This window comes from Zonotrichia leucophrys, chromosome 3 (assembly GCF_028769735.1).
Source record: "Zonotrichia leucophrys gambelii isolate GWCS_2022_RI chromosome 3, RI_Zleu_2.0, whole genome shotgun sequence".
Classification (NCBI taxonomy): domain Eukaryota; kingdom Metazoa; phylum Chordata; class Aves; order Passeriformes; family Passerellidae; genus Zonotrichia; species Zonotrichia leucophrys.
In genome coordinates, this window is record NC_088172.1 from 18,102,730 (window position 1) to 18,129,374 (window position 26,645).

The 26,645-nt window shown below is 39.8% G+C and overlaps 1 protein-coding gene across 17 annotated transcripts in view; it reads left to right on the forward strand.

The window, feature by feature from the left end:
• The window catches only part of DST (dystonin), a 289,028-nt gene that overhangs the window by 75,461 nt on the left and 186,922 nt on the right, over positions 1 to 26,645 (forward strand). For all 17 annotated transcript variants that reach the window (XM_064707534.1, XM_064707535.1, XM_064707548.1 and 14 more), the window contains one exon: positions 12,169 to 12,230. In XM_064707534.1, the coding sequence (XP_064563604.1) occupies positions 12,169 to 12,230 (62 nt within the window). The remainder of the gene's footprint in view (positions 1 to 12,168; positions 12,231 to 26,645) is intronic.

A 26,645-nucleotide genomic window follows, 5' to 3' on the forward strand; every position in this document is an offset into this window, starting at 1 on the left:
TTGGAACATATCCCACTGCTTTTTCTCCGAGGGCGAGTATAAAAAGAAAAGCAGAAAGACTTGATCAAAAGACAGACATACACAAAATCAGCATAGGTCTCCGCTGGCTTCTGGGGATTTGGGAAAAATGCCTGCAGTTTTCTTAGTGCTGTGATGCAGTACACACAGTAAGCTGCTGTGACCTGAGTTTGCACTGGATTGATGAAATAGGCTTTAGTCTCATAAGCCTTTGTTTAATTAGACATGTCCTCCCAGTGTGGGATTTCTGTTAAAACCTGGTTCACCATTTCAAAATATATAGGCTGTCATGTGGTGGTGTAGAGACCCATTTCTAATGTGTGTCAGAACTTCATTGATCACTTATAAAAACCCCCAAACAACCAAAAAGCAACAACCAAACATTGGGATCTGATGAGTGAGAGCTCTCTGTGCCCAAATTAAGGTGCGAAAAAGACCACATGCTGAATTCAATAATACTGGTTTTGTTTAACCGTAAATGTGAAGTAGAGAGATAGAAATAGAAAATGGGGGTGTGGAGAGAGGATGAGAGCAAGACAGATTAGGCAGAAGATAGTTACCACCCATGGCACCACCCAGTGCCATCTGTTGATCCATCTTCACCCTGGGTTTCCTGCTGGTGGGGATGCTAAGGTAATTCAAAACTTTTCATTATTTATACATTTTAGAAAACAAAGGAGTTAATGCTCATTGGCTACTGATTTCTCTCATTCTATTGGCTAATATTATTTAGCCTCTTTCTCTTTTGAGGTGGATTGTGAGTTGGTGGTTGTGATTTCCCACTGCAGGAATTACATTTTACCCAGTCTGAGCTAGCTTCAGCACTGTTGCTGAGTTGGCTTTCCTTGTGATCCATAAATTCTGCCATTATCAGTGATACATTCTTCTCACCAGCTTTGTTTACCTCCTCCTAGGCCTGAGATAACACTTGGACAATAATACCACCTGTCTTATCTCAAGTTCCTGTCACTGTGGTTTAACTTACAGTCCAAGTTTCAGGTATCCTCAGAGGAAAATTGTGGGGGGCTTCAGTGGTGTTTGGTGGTTGCAGCTGCCATCTGTCCTATCTCTTGGGTTGATCTTCATTTGACTGATGATAGGTGTATGAGCAGTTGCTTCTTCACATGGTTTGCCACAGTGGGGAATTTTTTTCTGGATATATTTCCCAGGATGTGCTAGCCACACCTCCCTGCACCAGCTGTGGGGTTGTCACTTCATTCTGTGCTTATCTCATGGCCAAATCATTGTATGTCCTAAACAGTTCTTGAGGCAGGCAATTGTGATGTTAAAATCCTTACATCAAGCACACAGACTTTTAAAAAATTAGTTTAAATTCTGGTTGGAGAGGTAATTTAACATGGGGTGATACAGCCACAAGTCAAGGAGTGCTACAATAAATTTTGCAGGACAAGGTATTGCCTGCTGAGTTTTTTATTGGACTACATACAGGCTACATGTATCTTGGTGGATGGATGTGATATTTTCACATGGGCCTTCTCTCTCATTTAGAAGGAAGAAGTAAAATAATACTGGAAATTGAATCTAATTGGAAACTGATAATTTTCATGATAGTTTTCCAGTACTGCTAGTTGCCATCTGTGCGGTTCTACTTCATTGGGCTCTTTGTAATAGTTAAACATGTGTCCTGCTACAGGGCTTAAGGGAGAGGTCTGCACAAAAGAAAGTACTGTAGAAGGTTATTGAGCTTCAGGAGTTTTTTTTTCCACGGGTATTGTGCTAATGCACAACTTAGCCAGGAGTGACTCTGGGCACAAAAGAACTAGACATGGAGCCCTGCAGTGCTCCAGAATTGGTTCATGTTTTTTTAAATAAGAAAGTTGGATGCTCTATTGAGTTCTTTTTTTCCTTCCTAAGTAGAACAGACTTTTAGCCTATAATCAATAGCCACTATTGATTCATTATCTCCTGGTATATCTCCTGTGATCTGCTTGTATCTCTTGTTGAATTCTTGTCTAATTCTTCAGCTATCAGCTTTGAGCAGCTGGGACCCTTGTTTCATTTATGATTCTGAATCTTTTAGAACACTCATTGCAGGGACTGGAAAGCACTAGAGGAAATGCTTTTTGAACTTAATTTCATATCTCTCTTCTGATTAGTTTTGAAGCAGCTACTTAACCATGCCAAAGGGCTGACTGAGATTGCATGAATTTTGAAGTCCTCCCTCAGGGTTCCTCTTGGTTTTGATGTCTGTGCACACACTGAGATATAGCAATATTTCTCCATACAGTTGTGGAAATTATTAATTTACATTCCCACAAATCATACCAGAAGTATGGCTCTTGTTCCAGTAGTTTAAGTTTTACATATTATCTTCTGCATGGGATGGTAAAGCCAGGCAGGCCTGCAGTTTTAATGCAGTATTTCAGATGTAGGACAGCTGAATTCTTCGTCTTGCTTCAAGCAGAAATGCAAACTAGTGGCAGAAAATGGTCTGAGTGAAAATTTGAGTGCAGTTTCCTATGGAGCCAGATGGGTGTGCAGTTAGCAAATTGTTGAATGATTTCAGGACTGAAAGCATTTGTTTGCTGCCTATTGTGGTTTCACATTCATCTGCATTTGTAGGGTTGGGGAGTATTACAGGATATCACAAGCTTAAATGGTGAGACAATTCTTCTTATAGTTTGGATTTTTTTTGTGTGTTCTTGTCTGCACGTGGCCTTGATTTGGATTTTGGAGGTGGTCATACCTCTGTCAGAACCAATGGAAGTTCAGTGATGGCCCATTCATCTGCACTTAGGATTAAATTCTGTCTTCCAAACCTATCAAAAAGTTTGTTTTTAGCAGATTATAAAACACTATTCTGTGTTGTGCCTTTAGACTTTTTGTTTCAGCAAATATCTCTTGATATCAGTGATGTCAGTCTGGAGTATGAATATTGACGTTAATCAAGCTTGTCTGACATTCAAGTTGTCATGTACGATCACTTGGGAAGCAGCTGCTTTGGAAACCGGGAAGGGCTGAGCCACAGCAGTTGTTCATAAGCTGAAAAATCTGTCTGTGGCCTGGAGTATGAATTCATGGTCCCAGGTACAACTGGTTTACTACAGTTACTCAAAATAGGTTGTTAAAGGATGGCCAGAGTCTGTCACAGGACTCTGAGGTCTTCCCTGTGTCCAGAAAGCAAATGTACCCAAGCCATGTGGGCAGCTTGGACTCCCATGGCTCCAGAGAAGTCTTCTCCTCCTGGCTGACTGTTGGGGTTCTTCCTGCTAGATCAGGATCTTACATAGGCTCAGGGTACTGTGCCTGTTTGTTGGTAATAGAATTGTGTCTTTTGTGTAAGAAAAAAGCCATGAACTGGTGTGTGTGCGGCTGGAGGGGATGGTGCAGCTACTGGTGTGATTTTATTGTTGAGTCTGTATGAGAATCTGATAAGCCCATCTAATCATTTAACAGATTATTGTGGGCACGTGAGGCTAAACATTGGGTTTTGTTTTACAGCAAGGTAGCAACATATATTTCAGACAGAGCGCTGTATTTTGCAAAGCCTTTTACAAGAGCAAATAGAATTTACGTGTGACTAAGGACTTCCTTTATTTTATAGCTATTTTGGTTTCATTGCAAGTATACTACTAACTTATCAAAACAACTAATTTCAGATTTTAATAGACATATTAATCAAACAGATTATCTTGATAATTAATTGCAAAGAATTGTGGAGTTTCAAAGATAAGTATCGTTCCAGATCACAGCATTTAAAATTCTGTAATATTTTAAGTCCTCTCTCCATGAATTAATCTGCACTTTTGTTTCACTCCTTTGCTTGGAAGGCTGGGAGGGTGCTGTAATGGGTCACTGGAGTTGGCTGAACAAACATGCATCAAGTAAAGCACAGAGGAAAAGACAATATCTTTGGGTTATGTTTGCAGCTGTTGCATTCAAGACAACTTCATTGGGAAGCCCACTTCAGTGATGACTGAATGTAGTGCAAAAAAAATGCTGAAGTTGTCCAGTTTATTTTCAGTCTTTGTGGTTTTTATTATGTGTTTTCTGCCAACTTTTGTAAGACTTGCCAGTCTTTGATGCATTTATGTCTGTTGTCAAATTTAGTTCACATTTAGCCTACAAATTGCATTGCTCATTTCTTTATAGAGCATTTTTTCTGAAAACATTTGCATTTTTATAGCTGAATGCATACTCACAGAAACAACATGGCAAGTGAAATTTCCAATACTATTTTGTAAAAGAGAAATAAAAATATTCTGTTTGAAAAAATATGTCAGAGGTTCTAAACAGTTTTGTATTTAATGAAGGCTGAACCTTAATGACAGAAGCTAATGGGGGCTTAACTTAGTGAAATGTAGCTGCTAACTTCACAATGAGTGTGAGTTTGATCTTATTTGACTGAAATTCCAAAAAACCCCAAATAATTTCTAGTTCATTCTCAACTGTTAGTGCATATAGTTCACAGTTTCATAAAAATAGAGCATGAAGGGGAATGAGATTTCAGAATAAGTGGGCAAAACTTTTTATTCTGATTTATCTTTGTAATCAGATCAGCTGTATATGTGACTTTTCATCCCGATGTGTGAGATTTGATTGGTTTTCAGAGGAAATTAAACTGGAAAGAGATTTAAATTTTTCACTGACTTAACTGAAGCAACCAGAAAAATTAGAAGACCTAAACTTGAAGTTTGTATTTCATTGCTATTTAAATGAACAACACAAAGCTTAGGATAGGTGAAAATTTGAACTTCTTCCATAGCTGTGTTCCATTCCACATCTGATGTGACATGATATACAAAGTGAAATTTTTTGGGAGTTTGATTAGGAGAATGCAGAAGAGGAGCCACTCTTGTGAAAGAACCTTGCCAAACCAGTGCAGACCTCATCAGAGGGCAGTATTGAGTGGGATGCGTTTTCTGGAAAAACACAGGATAGATGATCCCAATTGTCAAATTTCTCTTAGTGAGTGTGGCACTTGACTGTGGGAAACAATGGAGAAGCCCTGTTTCACCTCAGCAGTGTTCCCCTCTCATGGCAGCTGGAAGTGAATGTCTTGGTAACAATTCAGAAGGATCCAGTGGGACTTTTCTGATCCTTGGGTGGTATGTGGTTAAAAATAGTACTAGCAATGATGGAAACACCAGCACATAATGCAAGCTCTTCTTCAGGGGTTTAAACATAAATAAAAACTGTTTTGGATGTGAGAATTTTCCCCTAGGTTATTCTGGTTGCTGATGGAAACTTTGCTTGAATAACCCAACTTTCCCCTGTGGCACTGCATCAGTTTCAAGTTTCAGGTATGTGGGAGTAGCACAGTGGGAAAGGAGCTCCTTGTGCCTCATCCCTTTTTCTGGAAAGCTGCATGTGTATATATGCAGTGGCAGCATCTTTCATGCCTCTTTGTGTATGTGTGGACCACGTAAGTGGTAGTTGAAATGTCCCATCCCTAGGCCAGATGAGTTGGAGTTCAAGCTTGTCATGAATGTGGAAGTGATGGAATAAGCGGAAAGTGGGAAAGAGGAATGAAATAATTTCACCTGAATGAATAAGAATTTAAAAATGGGGCTTAGGTTTTCATTATTTTTAAATGACCCTCAGTTAAATTATGCATTTCAAGAGTTTGTGCTTTACTTATAAATGCCTAACCACATTCATTTTTGCTTGTGTTTCTTAAATAGTAGGCTGTATCCTATGTGTAGGGGTCCTTTGTGTACTGCTTGTGTGCCCTGCTGCCTCTTGGGGTTTTGTTTTTGGTTTTGCAATTCTTTCAGCAGGGTGAAACCCCATCATTATGACTTATCTGAAATCTCTTATCCAGATTTCACTATCTGGACTTGTTAAATATATGTATAATTATATATATATTTAGCTTGAATTCTTCCTTCTCACATGTGGACCATATCTCTCTTGATCCATGCCCATACTACCTTTCTTCTATATTTAAACTGTGTACCTTTCCAGTCTGTCTCTAGTTATCCAGTTGTTTTGTATCTGGATGACAAGGCCTCCATTCAATTCTAAAACCAAAAAAAGAATGTGATGTTGACTCCAATACAAGTTCCTACAAACTGCTGACATTATTCCCTAAACTGTCCTGATACGTGAGTACCAGCAGGCAAATAAATGAAATATTGTGAGTTCTGATTACATAAATCCAAGAGGAAGCTCATCAAATTAAAAAAAAAATATTAGAGGGTGTAAAATATAAAATGTTGCTCTTAAGCATGACAGATGTTTCCTACTCAACATCTGATTTAAAAATAGTGCTATTATACATTAAAATGCATGAAGTGTACTTTTGAAATATAAAACATAAAGCACGATCTGTAGCAAAATATTCTGTTATAAGAAACAAATGCCTAAGAAGAAGCTGGATTCTCATGTGAGGTTACTATGAGAAAACTGTCATATTCACCCAGGACTTTTGAAGGTGAAGATAATAAGAACTTGGAGATCCTTTAGCCAACAACCTAAGTTTTCATGATAAATACTAAGTGTACAATTCTAGTTCTCTGTCACTTTGGTTAAGTATTGGAGAGGTTCAGGATTGGTCCTGCAACTATCACCCTGTAGACTTGTTTATCTTGACTACCATACTGGGGTTGATTATAAAAAAACCCCTGGCCTCTAAATCTATTTTTTTCAGTATTTTTTAGAATTTCTACAACATTTACCATAGGTTGATATTTTTATGTAGAAGGATATATGAATTTTTTATTATGGGAAGGGGCATTGGTAAAATATGTAAGATTTTCCATGCTATGTGTCTTAATGGAGGTTTGACACAACAGCAGACAGTTCATAGCATTGGTCAGTACTCATACACTTTCATAATGAAGTTTCATTTTATTTGCTCCTAAATTGATCTAGATAAGGCTATAACTAAGAATACTCACTAATTATTTACATGAAAGGTTATTACCTGTTATTAAGGTTATTCAACCCTTCCATTTGGAAAAACCTGTAGTTTTAACTTTTCAAATTAGCCTTGTTTGAACTGAGATTTTACCTTCCTGGAGACTGTTTCAGATGGTGGTGGGTTTGTTGAACCTGTCCTCCAGTTCCTAATTAATGAGCAAGAATGAATAATTGGTATAGGCATGAAAGGCCTATGAGAAGGTTAGGATCAAGTTTGGATGAGCAGGAGCCTCCAAGATAAGGCATTTTCTGAATTGGATTTGTTCCCTATTTCTCACATATTTTGTAATTCTGGGTAATGCCCTAAAACAAATGCTTTCCCAAGAGACCATACATTATTATGCTCTATTTTCTGTGATGTGATGTTGGAGATACCAGGGTCTACCTTACAAAAGGAATGTTAGCAGTACCAGAGAAAACCTTATCATTAAATGAATTTTATGTTCAGAGCTTAAAAAATGATGAATGAATTGGTGCTCCATTTTCAACAACATGAAATACATTATTGAATAACTGGTTCTTAAATGAGTAGCATTTCTTCTATGCTATAGACAGCAGTATTCTAAAAAAGTATTAACAATACAATGCATATTATAAATTGCAACAATATGTATAGAAAAACTAGTGCATTTGTATATGAGTATAAATATAAGTGAGATATAGGAGTATGACATGAGTTTTCTTATATAAATACAGGAAAACCACCTATCAGGACTTTTGCAAATTACCCAGGCAAATATAGAAAAACCTGTTGACTATCTGGCCATTCATGTATGCAAAAGAGTATCAGCAGAGAAGCAAACATGACTTAGCAATGCCAAAAGCCCCCTAAGAAAATGAGATTTCTTTTTTTAAGTCTGTCACGAAGTGTAGGAACTCCAAACTTTGATACTGTCACCATTAGAATGAAGAAAGCAGAAACTGGCAGCTCATCTGGAGAATAAGGAGTTTGTATTCCTGCACTCATTTTGCATTTCCTTATGTCACTGTGGAGACTGGCACATTGATCTGCTCATTCAAGCTGGTGGCATCTGGTGTGCTTGCTCAGAGAAGGCTTCAAGTTTGTCTTGAGGTGGAGAGGAGCACTCAGTGGCTTCTGCATGTGAGCCCCAACAGCCCCACACAGTGCCACAGGCTGGGGGCAGAGTGGCTGGAAAGCTGCCTGGTGAAAAGGACGTGGGAGTGCTGATCCACAGTGGCTGAACGTGAGTCAGTGTGTGCCCAGGAAGGGCAGTGCCATCCTGGCCCGTTCCAGCAATGGTGTGGCCAGCAGGAGCAGGGCAGGGATTGTCCCTCTGTGTTCAGCACTGCTGGGGCCACACCTCCAGTGCTGGGTCCAGCTCTGGGCCATCACTGTGAGAAAGACACTGAGGGGCTGGAGTGAGTCCAGGGAAGGGCAGTGGGGCTGGGGCAGGGTCTGGAGCACAAGGGCTGTGAGGAGCAGCTGAGGGAGCTGGGGCTGTTTAGCCTGGAGAGGAGAAGACTCAGAGGGGATCTTACTGCTCTCCACAACTGCCTAAAAGGAAGCTGTAACCAGGTGGGGTTAGTCCCTTCTCCCAAGCAACAAGTGACAGGACAAGAGGAAATGGCCTCAAATTGTACCGGGGAGGTTGAGGTTGGACATTAGGAAGAATTTCTTCACAGAAAGGTTGTCAAATGTTGGACAAGGCTCTCCAGGAAAGTAACTGAATCACCATCCCTGGGGGTATTTAAAAGTCTTTTAGATGTGGCACTTAGGGACATGGTTTAGCAGTGGACTTGGCAGTTGTTTGTTACCTGTTAAAGATCTTCTTCAACCTAAGCAGGTTTGTGATTCTCCCCAGGAGAGCACTGAAAAGACATCAATGCCATATGTTGCCTTTGGTGTAATCCTGGTAGTGAACTTGACTTCCAGAGAAACTGTTCTGATTCCAGACACTCTGAGCCATGTAATTTTTGGTGGTTTGTGGAAGGGAGCATTGGTGTTAGAAGGATCTGGCTCCTGAATTTGTGCTTGGAATTGAGGAAATCAAAAGTGCACAGAAGGAGACCTTAGTTGCAGCAACTGATTTTTAAGCCAAAATACTCCAATTTGAAACCTCTTTAGATGCCTCTGTGTTATAGTGTATGTTCATAAAATGGGCTGTGAAGTTATTCAGACGGGTGACATTTTACTGAGCTACTTTCCAGGCACATAAAGCATGAAAAACTTTGAGTTTGTCTGATATATCTGAATAATGTCTGCAGATAAAAGTGGATGAGCTTAAGTTGATTAATTAACCACAGAGGGTTTATTGTGATAATCTATAGATCAGATTATCTAACAATATGTGCTTTCTTTCTGCAACTCCTGCTTCACCTGTGTTCTTAAATTACCTTAATGAGTATCTGGCTGCTGGGTTCAGGGTGACTCTTTCCTTGCTGCTCACTGCTGGTAGAAGAAAGAAAAACAGACTTCCTTGTTTGGAAAGTTCAACATTTGTACTCAAATATCTATTAGTGCACCTTAATGTTCAAAAAAACCCCTCAAACACAGATCCTTAATTTTTATCTTGTTGTTCGGAGTTAAAGCCAGAGGGGTCACAGTTTTGACTGCTTGGACAGCATATGGGCTGTTTGCTCCTGTTTTTTTAAAAAAGGGGTGTTGCTACTCTGTGTCAGGCAGGAGAAGCCCTGGTCACTCCTTGGCTCTCATTTCCCTGAAGAGAAAGGGAGCTCTGAAGTCTCCAAGGGCAGAATGAGAGAGTGTGGTGAAGAGAAAAAGGCGCAGAATGCAGAGCTGGTGGGGATCATGTGCTGCATGGGTCAGTAACGCGGCCAGAGCGGGGCTGCCTGTGCGACAGGGCAGAGCTCTCTCCGGGGGCTCTCTGTGGGTTTCCTTCCTCAGCTGATGTTTATGTGGTCATTTACCTGTTTTCTGCTTCACCTGGGGAGTTTGGTTTGGTGTGCTGTGCTCTGAGCTCGAGCACACTGTACACTGGCGCTGTGTTTTTTCTCTTGGCGTGCATTTGCTGTTCTGAGGGCATTTGGGTTTTAGACTGAAATCACAGTTGTGGTGTTTTGGTGGCCTTTCCCCCCTTTAATACTGATGTCTGTCATAACATGACAGGTGTCAGCTTTCCTCTTCCTTATGCATTTGGGTCTGTCAGTTACAGAATTTTTCTGAGTGTTTGTGTAATATATATGTATATATAAAGGAACGAGGGTAGTAACCATCAATTCTTTTGTGTATGTTAACATTTTAATTGAAAATAGAGTTGAAATGAATAGTGACTTTGTATTCTAACATGATACAAGAAAGTGGATTTTTCAACCTTTTGTTTTTCTAACTGTCATCAAAGTAACATTTCCCAAAATGTAAACTTTTGTGTATTTGGTCAAAACTAGGTGGGATTACCTTAGTAAAAAAGACACTTTGTACACATTGTGAAATTCTGCAGTTGAGAAACTTTGTGTTCTTTTAAAAAGAGTACTCATAATGAAACAGTTAAAAGTGAAAGTGTTTCTGGAATTATTTTATTTCTGATATGTTCTGTTCTCTACATTTACTTAATCAAATCTTCCACCTTATTATGATAAATAACTTACATCAGAAATGGTGTCTTGCTAGGTGAAGGCTATGGAGAAATGTATGTATAGCAAAAGATTTTCTTAATCTGCTAGTAGTACAGCTAGTACAGTAGTACAGCTTTGCTCTCTAATTTCTCTATCTCCTCTTTATTTGGGTCTTCAAGTAGAATAAAAGCATATTCCAGTGGGGGAAAAAAGCATATTCCAGTGGGGGAAAAAAGCATATTCCAGAAGCTTAGAATGTCTTGAGTGGTGTGGAAAAGCATTTAGGAAACAACAACTCTTCTGCACAGAGCTGAATGTACAAGCACAGTTCACATTCTGCCTGAAGATTTCATTGCCACAGTGAGCTGTGGCTATAAAAGTTATAGGTGTGTTAAAAAGGATTGGAAAAAAACCAGAAAAAATGTATCTATGACTATTAAATGCAAAGATATGAATGAACATGTAGAAAGTCTGTGAGTCACATAAGAGGACTATGCAAAGGCTTCACAGGCTTTTACTTGTTTTGTTTTTGCTTTTATCCCTCAATAGTCATTTCTCACTGCTGTTTGGAGCCCCATAAGGTGCTCAGTTTGGCCCAGGATGAACTCTAGTATGATATCTTGCTGTTTTGAAAGACTTCAGTATCACACTATGGATTTGAAAGACCTTCTGTGAATTGATTTTAATTTAACAATTGTTATATTTGACCAACCTGAAAACTGTATTTTTTAATGTAAAATACAGGACCTGGTTCAGTCTTTTAGTGATGGCAATAGATACATAGGGATTTTGTTTTGCTACCTGAGCTCCTTGCTCATTCTCAGCCACACTGCAAGTAGCCTGAGTCAATGAAACAGCTGCAGTTGTGTTGTACAGGGCTGAGGGGCTCTTGCTATTTTAGACTTGCACAGGTGGTCCCAGTCCTGAGACACTGTGACTCCTGCTCTGGGATGGTGACCAGGCTCTGTAGCAGTTGTGCTGGCTGTGGCTCTGCTCAGGTAGCTGCAGAAAACTCTTGTGCTGGGGTGGTGGTTAGGTTTTCTCCAGTGTGGCTTGGCAGAACACATGCTCGTGCTCCCTACCCATAAGTGGGATGCTTTTTTACCCTGAGTCCATTGCATTTATTATTTCTGCTCAGCATTTCATGGGCAATCATTGATGCTGACTGTCATGCCAGGGAGCAAACTGCTGGCTGGGCCCCATATCTGGGTTAGTGGACATCCCTGCTTATTTTGCAGAGGGTTGGGAGTCCTTTTCCTGGCTGAAGCTGTAACTAGCCCTTGTGTGTTTGAACAAGGGTGCTGTGCCAGTTGAAAAGCATAATGATTGAAAAAGTTAGCTTTCATATCACAACAAATTTTCTATTGCCCAATACACTAGTAACAATTTGATTATATAGACCATGAGTAGCATTTATAGTATTTAAGAGTTTGCCATGACCTTTTCAGTGCATTGTGATTGCCAGTTTACTTTTTCAAGGCAGTTAGATTTTTGTCAATAGGCTACTGTTGCCCTGGAGGAACTCACCTGGAGTGTCAAGAAAATCATGCTGTGATGTACTGAAAAAATCCCATTTCTGTGCTATTATTTTGATTAGACATTTTGGAGCTTTTGCAGGCTATTCTGTTTTTAAAATATATTGGAAAATTAATTTTCTAAAGATCTTAATAAAAAATCTTCTGCATGATTTGTAGAGCTGTTAAAACATTTGTTTTTCCTTTTTACCTCTAGATGAGCGTGACAAAGTACAAAAGAAGACATTCACAAAATGGATAAATCAGCATCTCATGAAGGTCAGTTGTTATTTCTGTCATTTCTGGATGACTGATTGCTACAGCAGTGATTGTGTCTTTTACTACATGTTTGATTTCAGGATGCGGCTGTGTTACATGTAAGGAAGATGTTAAATTGTGATGTTTATGCATGTGCTTTGTCTTTGAGGAGTCATGGGGGAGTTGAAATGCTGCCCAAGGATGATCTGATGGAGTACTTGAATTTGAAATTAAAATGAGTCAAAGTTGATTTCTTTCTATAAGGCTTGGCTCATTTTTGGAATTTGTGTGTCATGGCTGTAGTACCACAGCAAAGGCAAATGAAGGAAAAAATATTTGAAATACCATGCTGAGGAGAAGGAAATCACCTTGAGAGATCTCTAGATCATCCTGTGGCATCAATATGCTCATGGATTAGAAATAGAGGCTTTCCAGGGGCAAAAGTCACTTTTCAATATCTTTCTTTTGAATAGCAGTGAACTTTGCTTTAGGGACAGAGCATATTATTTTAACACCATGTACAGATTTTAGTTGACAGAGAACTAAAAGCTGTGAGTTCACCTTTACTGCATGGCCCTTCAGTTCTAAATTTGCTAAATTTGCTGTCTCTGGAGAAACAGATTGTATAATTACTTGACATAACTTCCTTTGATATTCCCCCTCACTCTGAGGTTGAATTCATGTAAAATTCACATTAGATAAAAATGTATCTGAGTTGATGAAAATAAAAACTGTCAGAGTTGAGATTTAATTAATGAGTGCAATGTTAAAATTCTGTTGGAAAGATCTCCTTGTATTCCTGTTTAGAGAAAAATAGAGTTTTTTAGGGAACAACTTCATTATTTCTCTCTTTCTTTCTTGCGTCTACTCTTGCAGATATTTGAGCAATATTGGACACCGAAACAAAAGAGTTTTTACAGGGTTGTGGATTATTTTCCCCCACATCTTTTAAAATTTTGAAATGTGTGTAGCTCTTGGAAATGGTGTGATGTGGGAAACTAATCAGGCTTGGAACTGAAGTTGGACTCAAATTTGTCTTTTGCAAGAGACCTCTCTTGCAGAGGGATCTTTTGGTCCTTCTCATCATGACTGAGCCATCAGCCATCATCTTTCTATCAGCCTCTGTGCAGCGTAAAACCTTTCTGTGGGCAGGGTGAGTGTGGAGTCACAGAACTGCTCATCCCAATAGGTTTCCCTTTGTGAATTTTGTTAGACCCAAGGGAAGCATGCTGTATCTACAAACAGCTGCTCCAGGGACCCCTTCTATGCAAAAGCCTCCTCCCTTTATTCCTAAAACATCCAAGTGGCCCCATGTCCCTGCAGAAAATTTTACTTGCTAATGAGAAAAGACAAAAGGCAGTTCTGCAGCCTTCCTTTAATGAATTTTGCCTCATGTTTATAATATAAGAAATGTATCCATTGTAGAATACTTCAGAGAAATTAAAGGAAAAAAAAGCATCCAGGAAGGTTGCCAGGACTCAGGAAGTAAAATGCAATATCCAAACTACCATCAGGCATTCTTCAACTAATTGAGAGTAATTGTTGTCATGTTTACCGGTCTACTCATGTTTTTGTGTATTAAAGAAGCATTTTAAAAATGCAGCTTTAGTTTTCTGTGGGATGCAGAAAAGCCTATGTGAAGCTTTTTGGAGAGCAATCCTTTAATATGGGTTAAAAATAGCGCCTTATTTTACAGAAGAGCAGTGTACTGAAAATGATATTTTTATACAATTTCATTTTACACATTTCTAAAATATGCATAGTCATCATTTCCATGCTGTCAACCTCTTGGGAGTAGCTTAAAAGAGATTTAGATTCTAAACCCATAAAGAAATGAGGGTAAAGAGTTCACTCTAAATCCTTTTGCGTTGCTTGCCAAGGTCAGTGGCCTTAGACCTTCATTTCCAAATAGTTCTGGGTTGGGTGATTGCAGAGGAATAGATACAGATAGAGACAGATGGGGTGTGTTTACTGTGTGTATTGCTGGCCTTGATCTTCATCTCAAATTGCTCACTTTAGAATTCAATTTAAGAGTTTCTAGTTCATACAAATATATTTTGACTATAGCTCTTCCATTAACTTGAAATTTATGTAGCAACTCAACTTTGTCTTCTGGAAATAGTTTGAAAGCAAGTGGTGATACAGTTGTCAGATTTCTGTCTTAGACATTGTTTCTAGAACCGTGACTTGTATGGAAATTAAAATCAGTGTTTCAAGTGTTCTCTGTCTTAAGACATAAGGGCATATTTAGAAAGCTAACAGGATAACATGGAGGGAATGTAGAAAAATAGCACAGTAAATGAGTGCATTTCTAGCAGAGACAATGGCCTTCTCCTAGGCAATGCACTGAGTTGAACTTGAGCTCTCATTTCCAGCTGCCTCATATTTAATACAAATCATATGCAACTCATATTTACACATTAACTGTGAATACCTTGTTTCACACAAGCCATTTGGGAATTGTCTCATTTCAGGCATCGCAATAGGTTTATTTGAGCTGGTTACCAGACTTGTTTAGTAGATGACTGAGGGAACAGGCCCTTTTCAGTGTTCCTCCATTAAGACATCTACCTAAGGGAAAGATGAATTTTATCCTAGAAATGCTTTTGCTCCACTGACTGTTAAAGGAAGTCATGTCTGTCATGTGTAGGGTCCAACAAGAAGCAGAAAAGATGACAGTGAAAATTATGAGAGTTCTTGGGAAAGACCAGACCACACATGTGGACATGTCCCCACTATGGGCATGGGGATGGATCACATTTTAATTTCATCTTTTTTCCCCTCCTATTTGTGCTCTTTGCTTTCTTTTTCCTGTTTCTTTTCTCTGTGCCCTGATTATTCTTTTGCTTTTACTTTTTCTTTCTTTTCTCATCTCTTTTCACATTTCCCTTTTTTATTTAATGCTTTCCTTCCTCATTCTAATTAAACTCCTATTTTCCTGCAGTCCTTGAGAAAGTCCCAAATTTGCATGCTTTTATACCAATATATCTAAGAGGTTTTATTCTAGGTCAGCAGCAATTTTATGAGTTCCCATCTTTTGCTGGGGAATGGCATGGGAGCCTACTGTCGCTCTTCTAATTAAGTTCTATATTTATGGTGTTTACTAAGTAACCACAAAGAACCAGATGACTATAAATATTTACTCTCCTGCTGTCTGTTGCCCATCTCTGGTTGCATTAGATTCAAAATGTGTAAGTGCATAATATTTAAAATTCAGTGTTAGTCTCTTGTCAGTTTAGTTGAGCAGTAAAGCATGTTATGTGCTTTGCTAAAATAGAAACATAGTCATTGCAGAAATATTTCCTGCTCATGTTCTTGAGATACCTAGTTTTTGACAGGTATGCAGTGTGTTATTTGCAAAATTCAGCTGTTCAAGTGATCTTTGAATTCCACAGCTTAAGGTCAAGTGGACTGTCACTAAGTTTTTTTAATGCTAAAATTTTTTTAATGCTGAAATTTTTCTTTTGAATTGATAACAGATTTTCTGAGGACTGGTTGGAGCTTTAGACTTGCTCAGGCTACTGTTTGCTGTCTGATGGTGTGGCTCCAGTTTAAATGTTATCTTTTATGTCTTGTTGACATACAGACTGGAGAGGTGAGATATTGGACTTTAGACTTGCCTGCTGCTGTGGTATGAGCTGCCAGGGAGAGTTCACATGCCAGTGTGTGTGCTGGTGGGGCAGAGGTCTCCTCTCTTCTCTCTTCTTGGAAGCAGCTTCTGCTTCCAGCAGGTGTTTCACTCTGCTGCTGTAAAAATAGGGTGTTAAATCTTGCTTGAGCAGTAAGTAACCCTTGATGTGACAAGAGCAGGTAAATTTGTGGCTGCAAGTTTTATTCTAGTGTAGTGTTCTCATGGTCCTAAAGTGCCCAAGGAGAAATCCAGCCTCCATGAAAGCCCAGAAATTCTTCCTGACATCCTTTGAATTCAAAACCTCAAAAATTAAGGAAATACCTCTCTCCCAATGCCTTCTTTAAGGAAATAGTGAGGCATGTATGAAACACCAGTGGAGGATGAGATTAAAGTCAGAAAATAAAAGAAGCTGTTGATGAAAACAGAATAAAAGCAGATAAATTCCTCTTTGTTGTTGATTTTCTTTTTCAAATCAATTAAAAAATATTTTTGTAGTGCCAGGTCCTCATCCTGAGAGATTAAATGGGCTATTTTGAAATACTTTGTTTCTTTATTAGAACTTAGGTATACAGAAAATAGAACTAAAGGCAAGGCAAGCAGAGACTGGCTAGTGATAGAGTGAATGCTTCCCTTCAAGGGAAAATGTTTCTTCCTTTTCATGGAATAAGAAGTTGTAGAGAGCCTCTTAATTGGCCTCCTAGCAACACCCTGTGTGCCTGGGCAGCTCCCTGGAGAGGGAGAGCTGTCCCCTCCATGGCGCTGACAGGGAGCCCAGCCCCTGGTGCCACCTGCAGTGTGGGCTGGGTTTTGGGACCCTTGGCTGACCATACATTGGGAGAAACAAGCTGCTGATGGGAGCAATGGGCAGCATCCCTTCACATCCATTAGTTGCTCCAAAAGTCACTTTAAAAGGTGTTATTAACCAGAAGGCTTTTGTAAGTAGCTGGACAAAATGCTTTTGAAAACTATTGTTTTAAAGCCCAGTGTTTAAAAGCATGTACTGTATTGCAGTGATAGTGCATTAGCAAGAGAGAGAACAGCTTTTTGTTGTGCAAAGACCAAATGAATAATTCAGAATAGAAACCTGAAGTTATTGATTCCTGGGTGTCCTTCAGGCAGCACAGGGTTTGCAAATGGCCTCTTAGGTCGATTGCTTTGTGAAATGTTCAGGTATGACCTTAATGGCAGCAGGATCGACTATTCCTGATAGAGCTCAGTCATTCCTTGCTGAAAGCTGGCACTTTACTGACACTAGTGGTTATCATTTTAGATAGCACTGCTCTCAGTATCTTCTTTTCCAGCCTGCAGTTAAAATGTTATTTAAAATTCCCCACCTCTGCTTTTAGAAATGAGTACTTTGTAGCTCTACATTGGTATTAAAGGATGAGGGATGAGGTGCCTGGTGTTAGTCTAATGGTAGTAGCTTTTTTAAAAACATCTCAATTTAACACCTTTTGATTTTGAAACACACTCAGAAAAAGCGCCCCCCCCCCCTTGTTAAAGAAATTAAGACTGATTCCTTGCTGTGCTGGTGCATCTAAATGAGCTTTGTATACTATCCTCCCAGTCCATTCTGACAGCTGCTGCAAACTGTGTTGGGCACAACTTCCATAAAATTCCACTTCAAGGTGGTCCCCAGTTTGCTTTAGCCATTGAGTGCAGCTAAAGGATCAGTATTTCCTCCTTTATTTTGGAATTCAATTGTTTACCTATGCCTGCTGTCTTATGGGGGGACAGAAGAACATTTCAGTTTTTCTCCTAAAATTTTTTCCTGTTGTGTTTTCAGGACTAATTCTAAAAGATCTTGAAGTGTTTTTTCTTTCAGACTTAATCTTTCTAAAAAAATAAACAAAAATAACTCTTGAAGAACATAATCAGTTAATGGTGTAAAGGAGTTTTTGTTATTTTCCCTGGAAATATGCACAATTGCAGTTTATTCATGGTGTACACATTTTATCAAAAATCCTTCATTTGGAGGTAAACCACACTGCTTAGTATGATCGGCAGCCATTTGCAAAGCAGCTCAGCAAGCAAACTGGGGACTTTAATTAAACACCAAAAAAGTTTAGATGAAGAAGTAAAATAACCAGGAAACAGTGAGGAAAAGTAGTGACAAATGCCACAAGTTAAAGCTGCAAAAGAGAAGGAAATTGTACAAATTTTTAAAGGATAATGATGAATTGCATCACAAAAATCTCTCTGCCAGTAAGCAAATAAATAAGTAAGCAAGTTCAAGTCAATAAAAACTGTGCCACAGATTTTAAGTTTATTTGATCCTCTTTAATGCATTCAGACTTCATGACTAATTGGAACAGGAAAGAGAATAACTGAAACCAATAAATTAAATATGCATGAAATATAGGCTAGCTTGAGCATATCGATATTTTTATGGCATGCAACCCTATTGAACCAGTTGAGCACAAGCTTTTATGTGTGGTGGGTTTTTTAAGAAAATGGTTTATATAGGTGCTCTTACATGAAAGCATGAGTATAAGGAGAACTGAGTCTGCCATGCAATGACTGCACGAATCAATATGCTCCCTGTTATAGACTTAATATATTAATGTATTAATTCATTCTCTTTTTTGTTCGGTCCATTGTTTGCAATTAGTTCTCAACATAGATTTTATTTAATATTATTTATTCCTTGGAGATTGTGAGAGATAAAATTCTAGCATTTGCAATTAAGTGTTGACTTTTTAATTAATTGTTAAATTATGCATGGGCTTATTTTTATCTATATACTTTTGATGTATCTGTATCTAATAATAATTTATATATCAGTTTAGAAGTACTAGAGTTTGATCTAGCTCCCTTTGGGCTGATGTAACTGTGCCATTGGCTCCAGTGGGAGCAGTTTTTGCCCCAGTGTGTGGACTCCAGACAGTGAGCAACTTCAAACATTTAATCACAGACATTACCTAAGTATTTTGTTCTACAGCAATATTTCATATACTCTGGAATGGAAGGCTTGCCCTGAGGTAGTGTAGATGTGTGACAGTGTGAAGACCTAAAAAGGCATGATAGAAGGATAAACATATTATTCCTGTAAGGAAAGGTGTTCTCTGTTAAAGGCATTTATGGTGCTTTGAACAAGGACACTTCAATGTAATCACATAGCATCGCAATGCTCCTCTACTTAGGAGGATTTTAATTGGAATAATATTTTATCAGCCAACCTTAGTATTTTTTACCTACTTCAGGCATGTTTGGAATGTACTTTGTTTGGTGAGGGTTAGTTTTAGAGCTGAGTTTAATGTTATTAGCATTACATTTGCATACTTTAAACTATTCCTCCCTAGTAAGTTACATTTGACAGCACGTAGTACAGGCCAGGATGGTGAGGCCAAGTTGGGAACACAAAGGGTGATGAGAAGTGGGTGTACTGAAACACTGTGGCATGTTCCTGGCCAAAGGAAAAAGGCAGTATGGCTGCTGTTGATTGGAGGCATGGAGCTGTATCAGGAAAATTGATGGTGGGTTTTTGGTCACTAACTTAGCATTGGAAAGACAGTACTGTGTAGCAATGGGGAAAATAATTCGTCCCTTCTGTCAATTATGAGGACAATGTGGAACTCTGCATTTGGAAAGCTGCAAAGGAGCCCTCAGTATTGTATGTAAGAAAGGCATTTCTGTGGCACAGCTCAGCTCATCCCCAAGCAGGTGTGCAAACCACGTCTGCTGCTCTGTTCCCTGCCTGCTGCAGGAGCTGCAGTGGCTGCCTCTAGTGTGAACAAGTTTTGTGAGAAATGCCAGCCGGAGAGACCTTCAGCCTGCCAGATTCAGAAAGTTGCTATCAAAGCTGCTTTGTTAGATAGGTCTGGACTGGCTGGGAGGGGCTGCTTCAAAATGTAAAAAAGGAAGGTAATTTGGAAGCAAGTGGTTGTAAATCCCAGGCTCACTTTTCAAAGAAAAAAGAGAAGTGAGAAGTAAAAGCAAGATAATGAGCTGGAGAAAGCAACAGGTAGGGTCTCCTGGGGGAGTAATACAGGAGAGACAGAAATGCAGGAGATCTGGCAGTTGTTGAAGGTGTTGGTGTAAGAGGCACAAAGGCAGGCTACAGCCAGGCAGAACAGATAGGAGACATTGTATAGAAAATACTGCTGCTTTCAAGGTGTGTGAAATACAAAGGAGCTGTACGAGAAGTGGAAATAAGGGTAGCAGGACTAAAGGTTTGTATAAAGGAGTTAATAAAGCAATGTGGGGTAAAATCAGAGAAGTACAAGGTCCGGAATGAATTATTGTGACATGGAAGATCACAGGAGAAAGACCCTCTAATTATGTCAGAACATGAAGAAAAAGGAAGTATTGTTTAGAAGTACATTACCAAGGAATAGAAGAAGATAAATAGTTTTGACCAATGTAGAAATGTCTGAATTACATTGGTCTCTTTGTTCTATACAGTGCTGAAATATGTTTTAATAAGATGAGGGTGAAATTCAGATAAGGAAACAGTGGGTTGAAGAATATTTGGTACGTGACATTTTCTTGTCACACAGCTTTATTTATCCAACAGTTAGTAACTCACTGATTTGTAACATTTTATCATTCTATTTAAGAACTCAGAGGAGGGGGGAGACTTCCAGAAGTCTGCAATTACTATAAGCATAATACCTCCCTCCCAAGGAGAAGAAAAGAATGAGGAGTTAGAGACCTTGCAGGGTGATTTCTCTCCCAGGAGAGATTGGGGAACATCTGATCTTTGAAAGCAGGGGGACCAAGGGGAAGTGGTGCAAACGATATGTCTGTACTTTTTTACATGCTAGCAGATATAGTCTTGTGTTGCAGTTGAGGCCGTTACAACATAAAGTAGAGATTACAAGTAATCTCAGTTGGCAACACTTTATTAGTGAAAATGGCTGATCTTTTATGCACTTTTTAGTTGTTTACTCTTCTTCTACATTAACTATTAGCTACAATAATTCAGTACTATGCTATTAGTAAAAAGTTATTCTGACTCAACTTTCTAAAAATACTTCATCTAACTACAAAATACTCTTATCTTCTTTCTCTCAATCTCTTTAATTACAACCTTAAAAAAGACTCCTTATCAACTTCTTACATCTCACTCCTTTAACTAACAAACCCACTACTAACCCCTTCCACAGTCTTGTTAGCAGATCACTGCTACAAAACGGGGATGAAAGGATAGCTGACAGAGCTTGCTGAGGCATTGCCATTAATAATGGCTGCAGCTGCAGCTAAGCTGGTGCTGGGAAGAGCCAGTGCCCTTGGCTGTTGCTGCTGCCATGGGTGCTGTCGGGTGCTGCAGCAGCAGCATCTGGCTCTGGCAGGCAATGCCCATGAGCAAGGACCTTCCCCTGAGAGGAGCATCCCAGTGCCTGCTGCCCTCACTGTACATCATCTTTCTTCAAGTGAGGTTTCAAGCTCTGTGCCTTCACCTTTGCAGGGAAAGGTACACCTGTTTCTCTCTGGCTGTGCAACTCTCTGGCTCCACCCTTTTGTCGTGTCAGCAACAGCTGTCGTTCTTGCCCTGCCACAAACCTCACAGGATTCATTCCTTGCCCTGGGCTGTGTTGGCTAATGCCCAGGGAGCTCCAGGAACTCCACATGAGCTCTTCACCCTTGCCTGTGGGCAGCGTGGTGCTTAGGAGACAAGGAGGCAGCCTGTAATTCTGCTTTCTCATAGACACAATTGGGGGCACTTGGCTGTGAAACTCCGCCTGGCTGCCTAACTTCTGATCTCTGCGTGGACAAGAGGCTTGTAGCCATCTCTAACAAAGTAGTAGGAAGATAATTTTTCTTGGAAGATCAAGAGTAGGTTGTGATAATTTGAGTTTGTTTAGTCTGAAGCTAAGAAGACTGAAGGGAGACGTGATAATGTGTCCTCAGTATGTAAAAAGTGTTTATGCAGATGCTGGTGAACACATGATTTCTGAGGTCAAACTTTAGGGGAAGGGACAACAAAAACATCAGTTTATTTTACAGAAGATTTAGTTCGAAGATTAGTGAGGAAAAATGTCCCTCTCTGTAAAGCCAAGTAAGTGTAGTCAAACACTGAAGCACTTGTACTGTGTTTTACATTTCCTTCATTTGGATTTTCAAGAATAAATTAGAGGAGCATCTCTAGTGGTTTTTAGCCAGACTGCACAGGACTGAGTGATCTGTCCAGTCCTTTTTAACCTTACACTTCTACTATTTTCTGACAGCCTTGTAAGGCACAGCCCTTCTCTGGTGAGGTATAATTCAGCTTTTGAGCCTTGAAGGTGATCGCTGCAAAATTCCTCAGCAAAGCTTATATTTTTATTACTTTAGTGATTTCAATCTGCATTAATCCTGCAGTTCCAGTGAAAATGCCTCTTTTGAGATGGTTGCCATGTAAAGTGAAGCTTAATTATATTTGCTTTATATTCTTGTTAATTGTTTATCACATTTATACCTTTGTAAATAAAATATTTTTAAAAGGGGAGAACAGATGTTACAAGAGAACAAATCCACTTGGTTGTGAGTCATGCTTTCTTTGTTTTAGTTGTTTCTGAAATTTATCAATATCTTTAGTCTTATATACAAAACCATCAAAACAAAATGTGCTGGTCTGAAGAAAAATTAAAAGAATTACAGTGGTGCAAAAGGGGGAAGAGAGATGGGAATGCTGCGCCTTGAAATCACAGCTTGTGAAAGCAGTGTTGTTGGCTCGGAGTATGAGTGGACTGGCATGGAACCTCACATGCCACACCACATGTGGCATCAGCCCCTCATGTTCTCTTTGAGCTACCCACAAAATGAAGGTTAATTCAGTGCAGTAGATCTAAAACTTGCCGGACATCTGTGACTTTATATTTTAGGACTTTAAATTGTAGCAGTGATGGAGTAGACATCCATTTTATGTTAGTAAATATGCATTTATGCTTGTGAATCTCCAGGGGCTCCACTGAGGTGGATTTGCTGATGCCAAGATGCAAATTTACATGCAGACAACCAAGACTGTGGATTAGTAGCAGTAGGGGTAGTGCTGTGATAGTGATAATAAGTAAGTGGAGTGGCACCTGGGCGATATCCTGAGTGGCTGGATCAATGCTGGTTGGAAAGAACCTTTGAGCCCCTTCGTCAAAATGTTTTGAGATGTGTCCAGTTCTGTGCTCTCCAATACAAGAGAGACATGAAGCTCCTGGAGTGGGTCCAACAGGGCAAAAAAGTTTATTTAGGGACTGGAGCATTTCTCTTACGAGGAAAGGCTGAGGGAGCTGGGCTGATTGAACCTTGAGAAGAGGTGACTGAGAGGGAACTCATCAAGGTGTGTGAGTATGTAGAGGATGGGTGTCAGGGGGATGGACCAGGCTCTTCTCAGTGGTGCCAAGCAATAGGACAAGAGGCAATGGGCAGAAACTGAAGCGCAGGAGCTTCCACCTGAGTATAGGAAGAACTTCTTCACTGTGCAGATGACCAAGCACTGGAACAGATTGTGGAGTCTCCCTTACTGGAGATATTCAAGAGCCATCTGGACACCATCCTGTGCAGTGGGTGACTCCAATATGAAGGCTGGACCAAATGACCCACTGTGGTCCCTTCCTATCTGGCTCATTCTGTTTTGGTGTTAATGGACCCAATTTTCTTTTCCTGTAGGAAGTGGGAAGGACTTGTGACATTTAGGATACTTGCTTAAAGTTCTTCTGTACAATGATGCTGTTTCAAATATCACATCTACTGAAATCCATAGAAGGACTCCTTGATGTGTGTGTCCTACTGTTTGATATATATGTAAGATTATTCCTCTTACCTCTTATTGCACACTTGCTGATTTGGGGATTAGGAAAATACTGGAATGCATTTCATGAAACAAAAACGTGGGATGTTAAAAAAATATAAGGATATTTAGCAATGGCCATATTAATTATTATAGGTATATTATATATGTATATTTATACCTCAAAGCCATACAAATATTGTATGATTAATAGTTATCCAGAGACATGGGAAATAATTGAAGGCAGGGGCAAAGTTAAGTATGTGAAAGCAATGGATGATTGAGTTGTCTGGAAGAAATGTGAAGGTTAATGTGCAAAAAAAAAAGTGACTGAGCTGAGCTTTTTAGTTGCAAGGACAGGCTGTTAGAGAGATGGAACACAGGAAGGATGTTATGGTTGTCATGATAACAGAATGTAAAGCATTGGCCAGAGGAGACAGTGAAGGATGAATCCAAGGATACAATCAAGGATGAATCTTCAGTTAGAAAACATCTGCTGTAAACAAAGATCAGGGGCATTGAACTCACTCTGTAAAGGAAACTTGTTTAAATGTTCCTTAATAAAATCCTTAATAAAGGATTTAATAATTATTAATCCTTAATAATCCCTTAATAAAGGATTGAGGAATTCCTTAATAAAGGAATTGAGTAACATTAGCGGTGTCTGCTACTTGTGAGAATTAATATCCAGAAACATATTCAAACAGAAAAATTCCTCCTGAGTATTACAGAAAGAACCGTTTATTCCCTGTGAACCATGAGAATTGTTTCCTGCAGACTGGATTATTAGACTGTCAAAAGCAAGGAGAGAAAAGGAAGAGTGAAAATGAGTTTTGGAGCCACTGGGCCTAAGACTGGATTTGCCAGACTGTGCTAGCAAGGGAACAGGAGGCCAGAAGAGCCCTGGCCTGGGCAGGGTGTCCTCAGCGGGGTGTCCTGGGTGATGGAGAGCCTAGGTGGGGTGTCCTGGGTGACAGGGAGGCAGGCAGGTTGTCCTGGGTGATGGGAAGCCCGGCGGCATGTCCTCCCCATCCCTGGGGAACAGCACCACCTGCAGCCCCGCGGCTCCTGCACACAGCCTCAGTGCTCCTCACCAGGATCAAATCCTCTTCAATAAACCTGCGTGCTTGTTTGCGTTTAACAGAATGAGTGTAGTATGGGATTCGGTGCAAAACGAGCATTGTGACCAGGCTGTGTGTTTGGAGTTGGGGTTTTTCCCAGCAGTAAGTTTCGGGTTTAGGGCAGGAGATGAGAGAGCAGAGGCTGTGGGTGTGCGTGTCAGTGCGCACGGAGCTGGGGCTCCCTGCTCTCCTGGCTGGCACCAGGCTGACTGTGGAGCCCAGCTCAGGCCTCGCTGCCCTTCGCAATGTGCTGGGGGCATTACCTGGCGGGGAGGGGGCTGCACTGCCTTGAGCCATACTCATTCTTACGTGGGGGATTGTGGGATGTCTGTGCAGTAAAGTAAGTACTCTTGAAGATTTTTGAAGAAGCAACTTCCTTGGCAGATCAGTCACATGGGAATGTTTTGACAAATCTCATATTTTCACAATTACATGCTTCGTGGCTCTTGTTACAGCCTCTTCAGAATTTTAGAGTGTTTCTCATAGCATGTGTCAGGCGAGTAAATCTTTATTTTTGTACACAAATACATCTTTTTGTATTAGAGAGGTTTTTTAATTCTTTACTTATGACATAGATTTGTTATCATGCAGCTAGAATTGCCACTGTGATTTCTTAAGTTTTAAAGATGAAAGGACTAAAACATGCATGTTCTCAAAACTTACAGAAAACTGTTTCCCCCATAAGTATAATTTTTAATAGAAGTTTTCCATTAAAAACAAGCTTAAGTATGTTTTTAGGAAGCTGAAACATTAGGGAAACTCATCAGGGTGTCAGGATCTCAACAGAGGCCACAGAAGTTTTTCAGCTCTTTGAATGCTGATGGCATTTGCTGTGGAACACTGTAGTCATAGGAGCTCTTAACTATTTATTATCTTGATGAAAATTGTTGTACTGTTACTGAAGTGAGTGGGTGTTCTAAGAGATCTTTCTCCCACAGTCATTGACTCAGATTCTTAAAGAATGAATTTAAAGTTTATTGTGAAACTCACAGCTGGCCTTGTGCCAGCTGTCATTTGGCTTTATCTGTGACCTCAGTGGTAATTAAGGCCTGACCCATTTTTTCCCCTAAACACACCCCTTACAGTTCTAACTTTTGAGCCTTTTCCCATTTTCCTTTGACAAATCAGTAATGCTTTACGTCTGGGCTGGGCATTTAATTAACTCTGCTTCCAGAAGCAAGGAGAGCAGTACTTGAAAAAGACTTTCCCAGGCAATGTGGTCTGAACAGCCTCAGCTGGATCTCTAATACTATAATTCTGAATAACTCCTGAGTAATGACACTGATTTTGTGAAGTCTTGACAACTGAACTTCAGTTATTCAAAAATAAGTATGGTTCAGATTTCATTCTAATTTTGCCTGTTCTGGAAACCATAAGAAAAGGTCTAATTTGGCATGTTCTCACAATGATCAGTTCAGCTTAATTATAATATGGAAAGGGAGCCTTCTGATGTTTTTAAGGCAGGTATTTGATTATAGTAGTCTGCTTTCCTGCCCCTGTAATAAAAAAGGGCAATTTTGCAAATAAGTGAGCACAAAACTCTGCCTTGTTTCCAAGTCATGCAGCTTGCCAGGGCCACAGTGATTACCTCACCTGCCTCAGGGATTTCCTGGTGGCCTCCAGTACATGGGCGTTGCTTTGAGTTGTTCCTGCTTGATCTGATTTTATTCTCTCCCCTGTCTCTTTTGCCTCCACTCTAGATTTTGCAGCATATTAGTGTTTGTTTTTGCTTCTTCACACACTGTTTCAGTTGAGAATGTGCTCTGTACATTTTAGGAGCTGATCTGGAACACACTACATCCTAACATGAAAGCCTGAGGGATCTGTGTGGATGCTGGGTGTGCCCCTACTGTACACACAGAAATGGGCACAACCCTATTTTCCTGCCATATTTGCTTCTAATCAAGAAAAAAGGGCATGATTCTTGTTTTGGTAGAATCATCATAGAATCCTAGAACAGTTTGGGTTGGAAGGGACCT